This window comes from Tenrec ecaudatus, chromosome 18 (assembly GCF_050624435.1).
Source record: "Tenrec ecaudatus isolate mTenEca1 chromosome 18, mTenEca1.hap1, whole genome shotgun sequence".
Taxonomy (NCBI): Eukaryota; Metazoa; Chordata; class Mammalia; order Afrosoricida; family Tenrecidae; genus Tenrec; species Tenrec ecaudatus.
In genome coordinates, this window is record NC_134547.1 from 28,712,353 (window position 1) to 28,726,766 (window position 14,414).

General features: G+C 47.1%; 1 protein-coding gene and 1 pseudogene across 1 annotated transcript; one reads left to right on the plus strand and one right to left on the minus strand.

Annotated features, from left to right (window-relative positions):
• Window positions 1–585: 585 nt before the first annotated feature.
• On the minus strand, window positions 586–11,037 carry CEBPG (CCAAT enhancer binding protein gamma). The gene is given in 3 exon segments (XM_075538044.1): window positions 586–2,420; window positions 2,422–2,489; window positions 10,868–11,037. Coding segments are annotated over 3 exon segments (729 nt in total). The 5' UTR covers window positions 11,036–11,037; the 3' UTR covers window positions 586–1,927.
• A 1,592-nt stretch (window positions 11,038–12,629) lies between these two features.
• On the plus strand, window positions 12,630–13,182 carry LOC142432738 (UPF0711 protein C18orf21 pseudogene; annotated as a pseudogene).
• The last annotated feature ends 1,232 nt before the right edge of the window (window positions 13,183–14,414 follow it).

Consider the following 14,414-nt stretch of genomic DNA (forward strand, 5'->3'; position numbering starts at 1 on the left):
TCTGTTCTGACAGACTGTTTCCTGAAAGCTTAAGTTTCAGGACAGCTCGGGGCACAGCATTTGGTAACCGGAAGGTCCATGGGGACACCATTTCTGGAAGATGTTTCTCCTAGTAAGACATGAAAACCTAACTTTTCATAGGTGCTGAAAAGCATCAAGCAACCTAAGTGCCTCTCCAATTAGGTTAATTACTCACCATCAATGAGCTATTAAACATTCAGCAGGATTTTGCGGTGTGTCCTAGTCAGTTCCAAACATTTATCAATCTCTACAAGTGGACTGATGCCCCACTGACAGTAAACTGGGACTTGGCCCTAACAGAAATCTCTACTGTGTCCTGACTCCTGAGACGACATCTCCTGACACAACTCTAGGTGCTGGTGGCTAACATTCCAAAGAAGCTTCCAGTCCTGACCATGGCTTGGCTGCATCACAGGTGCTGTGACAGGGTGCAGCTTCTGGCTGGAAGGCTATAAGAAGCCTTTTTTACAAGCCCACAGGTGCAACTTGAGCTTTAGTGAATTATATTGTGGTTAGTTCCTTGTATGAACAGGAGTGTGGCCTAAAATCACCATATTCATGAAATGCCTGATAAAAACATTTTAATCAGATGTGATTCGGTCTCTCATTACTAGTCCCAGCATTAAAAACAACAACAAAAAATGTGAGCTAGAATCGTGCTAACAAGAACAAAACAAAACAATTCACAAGGACAAGCAATGTTACCAGACGCCAGAGAATCCCAACGTGAGTGATGGGCCATTTGTTCGTCTCAACAAAAACATCAATATCCTGAGTTTTACCTATTTTCAATCTAAAATAATTTATGGAACATAAAACCACGCAACAATAAACAGAGCAGTGGTACGAAATCTGGAGAAACAGCTCTCTAACCAGAAAAAGGTCACAGAAATAAAAAGATGAAATAAATTAGAGGCTAAAAACCTACTTACACTTTCAAGTTTTGTTTTGTTATTTTTCAAAGCATTTTGGGAGATGGCATGAAGTTGATGACACGTTTTTCTAACAATCTACCTGCTGAATTCCCATTCCACACCTTCAATCAGTAGCTTGTGTGACTAAACTATTCAGGTCATTTGTGAACTAACTTGGCTGCCAAAATGGTACCCCCTCACCCACCCCAAATGTTTACTTTGGCATCTGCAGGGTCTAAAAAACTTGGTATGCAGGCCTCTCTACATTGCTGCAATTTTCTTTTAATTTTTGGGTAGCAAAACCCATGCTAATCCAATAACCCAAAGCTGCTATCTCGAGACCCTAGTACTAATGTGCTTCACTTTCCCCACCCCTTCATCTACTTACTTCCTAAACATTAACTATGTTTAAATCAACTGGCCTTCAAAATGTTACAGGATTTACTTTAGTTAACCTGGAATCACTAGTCAAAAAAAAACAAACCTAGCACTTGTTGGGGAAAATACAGTACTAATGATATGAAAATGGGGTTTCTGATGTATGTAAAATCACTCCAAATTACAAAGTGATTAGTGTCTGTAGCTCTAAGGATTTTTAATACATAGTTTAGAAAAACAAAATCACAAACATATTAACATGGGTGGCAATTCAACCTTTCTTCAGCTAATGAACCATATTCATTCAAACCATGGCCTGCAGCTCGCCCATCCCTTTTGTCCATTTCAAGATTTATCAAAAACAACAAGGTCCAGGGTAGTCTGGTGTGGGTGTTTGTTTTGTTTCGCCCCCCTACCATCCACCACACAAAAAAATTATTTTGTTCCCCCACAAAACTCCATTTCATTTACGACCACATATTCAAATGACAGAGCTAACATGTTTAGTAACCGACCCTGGGGAGCTAATCCTAGAGCACAGCAGTGTCCGGCCAGTCTGCAGCCACTGTTCTGTGGTCGCACCTTTCGCTTCTTCAAGCCACCAGTGGTGAAGTCTACTGGCCGGTGCTACCGGCGTTCATTGGTGGAGTGGGCGGCATGGCTGTGCTGTCAGTGCTGATGGGCTGCACATTGTCGGCAAGGTTATGCGCATGCTCCAGGAACAGGTCTTTCAATACACTCAATTCCTTAGTCAGCAGTTTAATTTTGGCTTCCAACCGTTCGTTCTCTTCTTTGAGCTGGTTCACTCTCTGTAGGGTATCCTGGGCCTTCTGCTTGCTTTTCAGCCGGCTCTTTTTTACGGCCATGTTGTTCCTCTCGCGGCGCTGGCGGTACTCGTCGCTGTTGCGATCCATGGGTGAGCTCTTTTTGCTCTGCTTGCTGGGCGCCACCGCTTTGCCGCCGCCTCCAGGGCCAGCGGGCACCAGCTGTGGGACCTGCTGCAAGCCACTGGCATGGGGCTGGGGATGAATAACGCTTATTCCATTGACTCCGGCGGTGCTGTTCGGCTGCAAAATCTTGCTCATTTGGGCACGCTCCCTGGCCAGCACAGGTGAAAACGGGGACAAGGTGAGCAGCGGTTTCCAGGTTAAACTGCCAAGGAACCTTCACATGTACCTGGTGTAAAAGACAAATTGCATTAAACTACGTGAATTGAGGGGATCAAATGAGACTAATGGATCAGGCCCCGAGTGGCAGGCCAATAGTCACCGATTATACTGAGAAAAGGCCAACTCTTGATGGTTTCTAAAGTCTACACCATTTCCCTGAGATGTGAGAGTGAGGATAGGCGCCCTTCCGGCCAAATTTTGCCCACCTGATTCCCTGAGGGCACTGCCCACCTTGGCTAGAGAGGGAAAACAGGGGAATACCACTAAGGAACTAGCAGGACCGGACGACTTGCCAGGGAAATGGCTGAGATGTTGGAGTGAAACACAGAAAACTGAGTTCAACCCTAGAAATCATAGGGGAAAAGAGACTAGTGTCAAAATTAAAAACCTCAAACTCAGTGCCATCAATTCTGACTCACAGTGCCCCATTTGGGACAGAGCAGACCTGTCCTTTTAGCTTTCCAAGACTTAGTATCTTTACGAGTGCAGACAGCAGCATCTTTCTTCCTCGGAGTGAGTTTGAACCGCTGACTTTGCAGTTAAGTAGCTCACTGGGTATAGTTTTCTGTAGAACCAGGCCTCCTCAGGTGGGCCAGTGGCTAAGATCAATCAAGACTGGGCTGTGCAGACTGCAGGGTCCCTGTGCCATTCCACAGGGGGCGAGTCAGGCAGGACTTGCATTTCTCCCCAGAGCATACCAGATATCTTGAAAGTGGGTGTTCGATTTTACTTATTTAAGAGCTTCAAATGACAGTCATCCACGGAGATTTATGGAGTGCCTTTCTTGGATCATAAATTGGATGCCCTCAAACACCCCCGCTGGCTTGCTCCCGACACGTCTGCAATTCTAACTTTTCTTTCTTCTTGATCTAACCCAGCGGTTCTCAACATGTGGGTTACGACCCCTTTGGGGGATCGAACCACCCTTTCACAGGGTCACCTGATTCATAACAGTAACAAAATTACAGTTAATTAGTAGCAACGAAAATAATTTTATGGTTGGTGGGGGGGGGGGGTCACCACAACATGAGGAACTATATTAAAGGGTCACGGCATTAGGAAGGTTGAGAACCATTGATCTAACTGATGAAACACCTGCATGAAACCACAAAAACAAAAGGAAAAGCTCTAAAGATATAGTCAAGGCAGAACAAGCAGCCCGAGCTAGGGTGGACACAAGGATGGGCAGACACAGCGTCTGCGCCCCTGCCCCTTGCTGAGTGAGCTCAAGGGAAATTAGTTACATGGACCACTACGAAACTAAGTCAGTGTCCAAAAGCCTACCTCCTGTTGTCATGAAGCCAGTTCCAAACAAACTGAGTTGTGCCAAGCATTCTCACCAGCTAGCACAGTCCACCTGGAAATGTCGAATACAAGGGATCCTAAAGCTCGCCTGTTCCCTTTCTCCCAAAACCACAGCGGCCCACTTAGCACACGGCCATCTATCCCGACTCCAGCCCTGACTCCAGCCCCAGAGCTGCTTTCCAAGACATGATGATGGCTCTCGAGTCCAATCTATCTTCAACACTGGGTATCTCAAGTCTCCTGGATACTTTATTACGTTGCCTGATTCCTCTCTCAGTTTAAAAAAAAAAAAAAAAAAAGACCGTTTCTTATAAAGCCACACATTATGGCCATCATGTAAACGTAAGGAAGACCAAAATCCTCACAACCGGACCAACAGTACCATCACGATAAATGGAGGAAATGTTGCAATTCTAAGGATTTTGTCTTGCTTGGATCCACAATCAATGCTCATAGAAGCAGCAGTCGATCACTTCTCAGCCTTTTGGCTGAGATCAAGTGTAGCAGCAGCAGTGAAGAGCTTCAAACACTGCCTTGCATTAGGTAAATCTGCTGCACAAGACTCTATATAGAGCACTGACCAGCAAGAATGGTGCTTTGAGGGCTAAGGATGCCTGATCCAAGCCACGGTATTTTCAACTGCCTCATACGCATGTGAAAGCTGCACACTGAATGAGAAGACCACAGAAGAACTGACGCACGTGAATTGTGGTGCTGGTCAAGAGTACTGCAAACACCATGGACTGTTCAAAAGCACACCGGTATGTCTGGGAAGAAGTCTGGCCAGAGCGCTCCTCGGAGGCAAGACTTGCGCTTACGTACTTTGAACACTTGTTAGGAAAGAATCTTGCGTGGCACAGTGGAGGGGTAGTGAAAAAGAGGAAGGCCCTCAACATGTACTGACAATGAGCTCAGTCAGGCACAGGAACAACTGTGAGGCTGGCACAGGACTGTGCAGTGTTTCATTCTGCTGAGCAGAGGCTCACGGTGGGTCGGAATGGACAAGCACATCTAACAATGGTCAACTAACCCTATTGCTTATCTCCTAGTATGAGGTCAATACAAGTGTTTTATTCTATTTTTAATAACTTGTTTAACACCTCTTCTGGAGTCATCTAAATAATCACAGTAGTGTTCATTTTTCAAACACCCATTATAACTTTAAGGTGCTCTGGTGGTGGTGTGGGCTAGGCACTGAGCTGCTAATCTCAAGGCCAGCTGTTCAAGCCCACCAGTCGTCCCATGGGAGAAAGGTGAGGCTGTCTACTCCTCTGAAGACAACAATTTCAGAGAACCTAAAGGGCCAATGTGAGTCGACTCGATTGCAGTGGGCTTGGTTTAGGGTTTGATCGAGAACTTTTGTCCCTGTTGCCAAACTTGGAAACTGCTAGGATCCAATAGTACAGCTTGGCACCAGGTCATCCGCCTTGGCTTTGGCCCTTTTTCATTCTGGGCCTACCTCTACCTTTCCATGGACCTGTTTCTTCATCTACAAATGAGGGATGTGTAATGGGTGGGATGCCTTCCAGCTTTGACAATATGAGGTACTTCAAAGAATTCATGGAAGAAAAAAAAAATCACTATTTTTTGGAGGGTGGGGGAGCTGATAGCACTGATGATTGTATAACCCCACCCAATGGGATTGAACTGAATTATATGTGAATGGATGTATTGGAATATGTAAGATATGTCAATAAAAATTTTAAAGTTCTGTAAGACAAATAAAGCAATTTCTGAGTTTAAAAAAAAAATCAGTACTTTTCATTCCCACTTGTCCATGAATTTTTTGATGCCCCTGTCCATAGCCTATGAACCTTGATGACTGAAATTTATTAATCCCAGGCTCCAAACTTGGTGATGCTAGAGTGAGTTTTTGACCCCAGAGCTTCCAAGCATTTTCCCTGTTTTCCTTACTTACATGTAACTGCATGTACATAATCTGGTGTCAACTTGAGACTATTAAGAATGAAGGCAGAGTTTATTGAGCCTGTCAATCAGGTCGCAGCTTGATGACATCATTTGGAGGCACTAAAGAGATAAATAGCTGACTTGAGGCCAGACTCACTCTCTCTGCTACACCTTCCTGTTGACAAGTCACATGGACCTAAACTGATGGAGCCAGAGCCCTGGAGCTGAAGAAGGAGCCACACGGGTCTCCACGCCAGCACAGAGATGCTTCCACTGCCACTGGATCCACAAGACCTTCACCCACTGGCCTGTGATCTTCCTGCATTTGGCATTATTGCATGTGTTGCATGAGTCTGAAGAGGAATTTACAGACTGGTATCAGACATATGGGCTAGTATCGTACTGAGGGACTTGATCTGGACAAGGAAAGGCTGTTTTCTCAATATAATTTTCTTTCACAGAAGCTGGATAAATCCAACAAAGCCCAACCCACTGCCATGATACTGTAACCCTGGAGGAAGGACGAAGGAGAACTGCCTGGAGGGCTTACGGAAGCAGGAGGCCACATCTTTCTCCCACAGTGGCTGATAAGGCCCAACTGCCGCCCCCTGGGATGGCAGCCACGAGATGAATTGCTGCGCCACTAGGGAGCATGCCTATCTACTCCAAGAGGACAAATGCTCAGGTTCCAGGAAGCAGGGTGGCATCCGGTCTCCTAAATGTGAATCATTGAGGGGGAAGCGAGAAAAATGCTGGAGAGAGTTGCTCCTAAGCGGAGTCCCTGGGCCAGCAGCATTGGGGACCTGTTAGAAACATGACTTCACAGGCTGACCCAGCGCTAGGAGCCAAGGGCCAAGCAGGTCCCCCTAGAACTGAGCTTCCAAGTGATACTGATGACACTGGGAGGTGAGTGCCAACCGCTGCCCATTACTAAGGGTTCTTACAGTGTCTTTTATCCAGATTTCTTCAATTTGACTAATGTTCGTGCATATAACTGCCACAGCCCCCTTTTTATCACCTTCAAGACTGAAGGAGCTAATCAAATGTTTTCCAAGTTTCATTTAGGTAACTAAAACCTGTCAAGTATTCTCCTTGTGCTTTAGTCCCCACACCTACTTTTTTTCATGTACCTAGAAGAACCAGCTAGCTATCCTTTTTTCCTTCCCCCCATTAAATTTGTCACTCCACTTCCTCAGTGAAGGTTGAATCTCTCACTTCCAAAATTAATTATTTCTACCCAGTTTTCCCAGAAAGTCTGAAATAGTGACCGATGTTTCTCCATGGCCCCACACCACTGGGTTCAACAAATCTCTCTTAAAAAAAAAAAAATCCCGGGGGGAGCGGGGAGGGAGGGGAAAAAAAAAAGAGGACCTGATGCAGAGGGCTTAAGTGGAGAGCAAATGCTTTGAGTGATGAGGGCAAAGAATGTACAGATATGCTTTATACAACTGATGTATGTATATGTGTGGATTGTGATAAGAGTTGTATGAGCCCCTAATAAAATGTTTTTTTTTAAAAATCCCATCTCCATTGTTCCTCTCCAATCCCAATGCCACAGAAATTACCAATTGCCTCAGCTGACATCACCTCTCGGGGGCGCTACAGCCTCCCTGGTAGAGCAGCCAGCAGAGTGGTCTTGAGTGTTCAAGCCAAAGCAGGTCACATTTTCCCACTGACAACTCTTCTGTGTCTCAAACCATGGCCTGACCCCCTGTTCAGCTCCCCCAAACTTCATACCTCAACTACCTGTGCTTGCTTATCATGGCCATTTCCTGGTCAAGCCCTGTGCATCATCTACAGTTCATCTCTTTGAAGAACAAGCTCAAGGCAAGGTTGTGTCATTTTACCATCACACGCCTAGCAACCAAACCAGACCTAACTAGCAACTAACTGTCATCTAATCAATTACAATTCATGGCAACCCCATGTGTCAGAGTGGAACAGTGCTCCTTGAGCTTCTATATTCCATAGGTCAGTGTCTGGGATGGTATGAGAGCTTTGTTTTTCAGGGGGAATTGTAGAGCCCAATGACTTTCAGAAGTCATTGTCAAGCATTTACTCCAAGGTGCCACCAAATAGGTTCCAACCTCCAACCTTTCAGTTGGTGGTGTTCGGTGCTCTCAAGTCGGCTCCGACTCAGAGTGACTCAGCACCAGAAAGGGTAACACAGCCTGGTCCTGCACCATTCCCACAACTGCTCCTCTGTTGAAGCCCATGGTTGCAGCTGCAGGGTCAATCCATCGCGTAGACCACTCTTTCCAGCTGTATTTTGAGTGCCTCCCGGAAGGCTGCCATGAGGCAGAATAGTCAGAATTGACTTGACGGCACTGAGTTTGGTCTTTGAGTTTCCCACCTGTGGGGATCATCTGCTGGCACTATATTAGCGTCTGTAGCCATTCATAAAATTTTCAGGGGTGAAGTTATCACAAGTGGGCTGCTTTAGCCTGGAAACTCCACTGAAACCTGTCCACCATGAGTCACCATACAGGAACTGGAGGTACCAGTAGCATGGCTTCCAGTACCATACAAGGCACCGTAGCACGACAAACTGATAGAGGACTGTGGCCCAAGCACTGCATTTTAGTGCAGGGCTTGGCATATAGCACCCAGCAGGCATTGCTAAAAAGTCAATTTCCCACTCACAGCAACAAGTCAGCACAGGGTTTTTGATGTTCATGCTTGTTGAACAGACACAAAGGCTGAGTGAGCACACTCATTTTCTGAGTCTCTCACCTACAAATGAGTCTCTCTACAGTTCAGATCTCTTAACCACAATTCAACCGTGTTACTAAGCTTCGACAGTAATCTTATTGCCTAAATTTCCTGATCTTTCTAAGAAACATACAAGAAGATTGAAAATACAGTCCTGTCAGCTACTTCTTGTCACCAGCCCCTAAGTGCACACTGAGCGCCATTCTTTATCTGGTCCTTGCTTTGTTTCCTTTGAAGACCTACTTAGCCCCGTATGTCTGCCCATTACGGTCCTGAAGGCCCTGGCCTTGCACCAAGGTTCAGCAACTCTGGACTTTCATCTCAATGTCATCAAGTTCATGCCGACTCACAGCGACTCTATAGGACAGGAGAGAACTTCCCCTATGGGTTTCAGAGACTGTAACTCTTTATGGGAGTTGAAAACTCTGTGCCTCTTCTGAGGAATACTGATGGTTTCAAGCTGCTGATCTTGCACGTGCCAGCCCGCCACCACCAGGGCTCCCTAACTCTGGAATAGAAGCCAGGGCAGTCAGGAGACACCCAGTGAGGAGGCTTTCTACTGAGTTGCCTCTGCTTGCTTTGGGATGCAAAGCCGGGGTCTAGGAAGGAGGTAGATACCATCAGGAAGTACCTAAGTGATCCCTTGGGGTAAGAATAAAAAAAAGATGTGTCTTCATTATTCTTTCTTAAGTCATCTTTTCTGAACAGAGGAGGGTTGGAATTGACTCAATAGCAATTGAGGGAGATATATCATAAACATCTATCTATTCAGAACGCATATTCATTTTCTTCCCTTTCTTTTTTCCTGATAGGGATGGGAAGCCAGAAGGTACCTACCAGTCAGTATAAGAAACCACGGAAACACTCCTCCCAAGACTACACAGTAAATTAGACTTGAAGTTGTACCTACCTATATCTACCATTCCTGTGACCAGGTGAGGCACCCTTAAGCAGTGAGATCAAACCCAGCCCTCAGGGGTCCTATTTGTCTCCACTAGAGACTTGTGGTGCACTATTTCCATAACACCCCAAGGAGCCCTGGTGGTGAAATGTGTTACACATTGAGCTGCTAACCACATGAACCTTGGTTTGAATCCATCAGCCACTCCAATGGAGATTCGGCTGCCTGCTCCCATGAAGATTTATAACCCCAGGCAGGCACTCTAGTGTTCTCTGAGATCACTGCGGGCCAGAACTGACTCCAAAGCAGTGGGTTTAGTCTGCTTTATTAATTCCCCAGAGCTAATACCACCTCTCCAGGGCCAGAGAGCCTTGCTGACAGTTATGATGTGCTCCCGAGTCTCGGAAATCTATACAGGGGCGCCAATGAGTCAGAGTCCACTCGCTGGCTGCAGGTTCCTCGTTTGGGTTTGGTTTCCTGAAAAATGACATTTCTGTCTCTATTCATTTTTGTTGCTAGGCAAGTAGTAGCAACAAAATCTCCAGCTTACCTAGCACCTTGAAATTCCAACTGGTTTCCAGTAAAAAAATTTCAGGCCACAGAGAATTACCACCCCCACTCCACTGCTACTGGCTGAGTATATCTTAACAATTCCAAGAACTTTTAGATGCAGAATGTCTTCATTCAAATCAATCCACACCTGACAGTATTTTATTTCAAAAAGATGTGCCTTGAGTCACAGAGACCACCTGGATGGGAAAAGAACAAGTATACTCAACGAGTCAAGTCCCTAAAAGCTGGGAAGATTGGGGGGGAAAAACATTTTTGTGTCATACACTATTAAAACCTTTCTAGAATGGGCACATTAGACTACAAGCCTCAATCAGGAGGAAAGCCAAAGACATCTTTTGAAGCCTAGAAACAAACATCCAAGGTCACTGGGAAGAACTCTCCCCTGGCCGCCAATATTCGGGTTCACCCTTTCCTTGTTCCCTTCTTTTCCACACATCTCGTACACAGTGCAGTGCAGGGCATTCAACGTGGAGCTCCAGAACCAACCCAGTCAGTTCTTCTCCAGTTGGTCTTCAAAGACCAGCTGGTGCCCCCACCGCTGAGCAGAACCCACAGTCCGCTCTGGAGTCTTTCCGAGGGGTTGGCAGGAAGAGACCTTCCGCTACTCTGGAAACACCCTGGGTCCCCAAGGGCCCAGCCGAGCCCGGGGGTCCCGACCGCACGCGGCACGACCACGCCGAGCGCCGGGTCTTGGAGGGGCGCGCCCCGTCTTCCGTCCGGCCCGCGGGCGCCCTCAGGCAGCGAAGGGCGCCCGGGGGCCGCGGCGGCACCGCGACGCTGGGCCGCGGCCAGCGATGAGCTCAGCGCCCCCGCCGGGTGTTGCCGGCAGGTTGCATCAGACGCCGCGCGGGGCCGCCGCCCGCACCGTGGGCCGCACGGGGCCTGCCCGGCCGGGAGCCAGGCTGGGGCTGCTCAGGCCGGCCGGTGCCCACGCCCGCCTCCGCCGCGACCTCCCCATCTCCGCTGGGCCCGCCTGCCCGCCTTACCTGCGCCTCCAGCCTGCCCGCCCGTAGGCGGTCTCCACTCCGAGCGGCCCCGCGCGGCCCTACCCGACCCAGGCCTCGCAGCCCGCGAGCCAGCAAGGAGGAGCGACGGTTACGAAACCCGCAGCCTCCGCCCGATCCGCAGCCGCGGCCTCCGGCTTCCCCTCCCATCAGGGACCGCGCGCGCGCGCGCGCGCGCCGCCGCCGCCGCCACAGCCAATGGGAACGCAGGCCTGGGGCGGCCCACCCTCTTCTGGCGACGGGCAGTGGCTTCAGCCAATCGTAGACGGTCTGTCGGCGGGAGGCGGGCGTCCGGCGGAGGCGTTGGCCTCGGAGCCAGCAGTGCGGGATGGCGGGCGTGGCGGGCGGAGACCCCGCGACGGCTGCCGTCGAAGGGCGGGGGCGACCGGGCCGTTCAAGTTGGAGGTGCTGACAAACCGTAACCTGGTAAAGGCGACACCTTTCTTTAGTAGCTTTCACAAACCGGATTTCCTGAGGTGATTTTCTTTGGCAGGCGCTGATTTCTAGTGTCAACACACTCTTGGGGCAGGGGGTGTCCTCTGAGGGCCCCTCGAGAAGACAGACCCAGCCTCCTTGGAGGCCCCATCGCCGACAGTGCCTGTGCCCGTTTGCGGGGCCGGAAGAGAAAACCCATACTTCACGCCAAAGGATGCAAACTTGTTAAAAAGAAAATGATTGAAACAACAGATCCCCAGCGTAAGATTATTACTGCTGTCACAGTCGTGAAAACTGGCAACCATGGCCCGTTTTCACCGAGAAGTGTATAGAATTCCCCCAAATCTGTGTCCTTTTAGTGCCTTGGAGATGAACACGTAGATGAGAATGTAATGAATAGCAATTCAGATCACCAAACTCCCCACGGTGTGGAAATGTTTTTGTTTTCACAACCAGGAAGCAGCTGTGCAGCATTGGGTGGAGGACAACCCACCTGATTGGATTGATTGCTTCCTCTTTAGCAATTCAAAATTGCTTCATACCTCAAGTTATGGAGCCATCTTCGAGGAATCACTAAAAAGATACAAACACGCGTGCCAAAAAAAGTGAACAAAAATATAAAGTATCCTTGACATCAGAGTTTCTTTCACATTGGTCTTCAATGTTCCGAGTTGAAAATTTGGCTTGCATTTTGGGATTTATAAACAGTTCTGACCTCACCTTTTATCCTCTCACTTGCTAACCACTCCCAAGAAGCTCCAGGGTTCTCCTAGTGTGTGTCTAGGCAGGCCTTCTTCCAGCCCAGCAAGTCTAGTCAATGTCAGAAACTAGTCTTATCTTATTACCATCAAGTCCATTCCAATTCATGGGGGAGGGGACTTATGTCTTCAGTTGCTCTCAGGAAGTCCGCCTCCCCTCCACTTATTTTTAAATATGTCTTTAGTGACAACTACACAAGCACAAGATGCTACAAGAGATTATTGAGAAGCAAACCAGATCTGGCCTGATGGGTCAGGGAAGATCTGAAAGGTAAGTAGGATTGGGTTAGGCAGGCAGATGTTCCAGTCAGAGGGTATGACTTGCCCATAAATCCTGTGATTGCTTGTGTAATTTGATTTTCATTTTGTCTTTTTGTGACCTGGAAACATACATCATCTCAACAGTATCTACATGTGCGATTCAGTGGCATTGATTACATTACAATTGTACAATTGATCTCACTCTTTCCAAATCATTCCAGCACTGTTAACATAAATTCAATGCCCCCCCCCCCCAATCCCCAGCCCACCATGCTTTCTCATTGACTACAATGCAGCAGAAGCACAACCTTGAGACGGCAGCACAGAAACTACAAGCTAGATGCCTGGGCCAAGTTCATCACACGATGCTAAGAACACGTTTGAAGAAACATGCCCATACTGTTTCCAGTTGCTGCTATTGGATAACTCCTGAGTGTGCCTCAAGCTGAACCCAAACTGACACCCAAAATACAGAGACTTCCAGTTGAAAAGGAAAAGGTCATACACTCAGTTTTAAAGAAGCAAAAATTATGCAAAGTACAAAGACTCCAAAAGCTGGTTATTTGTAAAACCTGCATCAGAACAGTTAAACAAGGTAAAAAGTAGAAACCTTCTTTCTTCACGGAGGATCAGTGCAACATCTAACCCCGCTCTGAGGACACCAGGGGCCCTGCCTTGATAGTCAGAACACCTACATCTGGACAGTCAACACCCACTTTCTCTTCCTCAAAGAGTACAAGCAAAACAAAGAAATACTTTTCTCAACTAAAAATGTTGCTCAGTCAGCAAGAATCCCACAAGATTCCAAAGATGCATTTTAGAAATTTCTTGTCTTCTCTGTAAAGGATGGATTTTGAAAATAAAAAATGTTTAATGTAATTTCTGAAACAAAAACTAATTAGAAAACCAATACTTTTTGCCTTTTAAAAAGAAAAGCATGAGGGGCTGACCCTAATCCCAACTACATGGACAGCTAGCTGCCCCTCCCTCAGAAGAATTTATTTCAGAGGACAGCTCTGAAACTACAGCTCAGGTCATGTCTGATCAGAGCACACGGGACCAAATGAAGGGGTTAGGAAGAGAGTGGAGCACATCCTGACCCACCAAGCCTTGACGATGATATCCCTGCTCAGAGCAGCCAGTGCACAGAGAGGACCCATGGCCGACCCCACTAGGAGACACAACATCCTTCACAACACTGGAAACATAATGTGGGAGTTGCACTCCATCTGACCCCACCACACTGAGGCAAAACACTAAGGGCGTACAATAGAACAGCAAGGAGAGCAGAGCAAGGAAGTCCCTAGGGAGTACAAAAATAGACTTTTGGGCCAGGGAGTGACACCCTTTCAGATTCGACCGCAAACACTCCTAAAGGTCAACAAACAGACCTTGAACTACTTACAGGCTTCTCCCGGTTTTTTGTTGTTGTTTTGTTGCTTTGTTTTGCTCTGTCTTGTTTTGGTGCATATTATTATCTCTCCAGGTCTATCTAGATAAGATAGGCTGGATAAACAATCTGGAGGAGAAAACCAGAATGGTGGTTGGTGGAGAAACACGGGAAACGCTAAGGTGGGGAGAAGGAAGTGGGTGCTAACAAACCCAGGGATAAGGGAACAAGTGATCAAAAATCAGTGGCGAGGATGGTGTAAGACCCTGGTAGGACTTGATCAAGGGCAATGTAACTGAGAGGAATTACTGAAACCCAAATGAAGGCTGAACATGATAGTGGGACAAGGGAAAGTAAAAGGAAATAGAGGAAAGAAGTACGCAAAGGGCATTTATAGAGGTCTAAATACAGGCATGTACATATGTAAATATATTTATATATGATGGGGAAATAGATCTATGTTCATAGATTTATAAGTTTAATATTAAGAGAGCAGATGGACATTGGGTCTCAAGTACTTCTTCAATTCAAGAACACATCTACTAAACTGGCATTCCATGATGCTCACCTTCTTGACATGATCGCTGAAGACAAATGTGTCCATAAGCTAATATGGTGAAGAAAGCTGATGGTGCCTGGCTATCAAAAGAGCGTCTGGAGTCTTAAAGGCTTAAAGATAAACAAG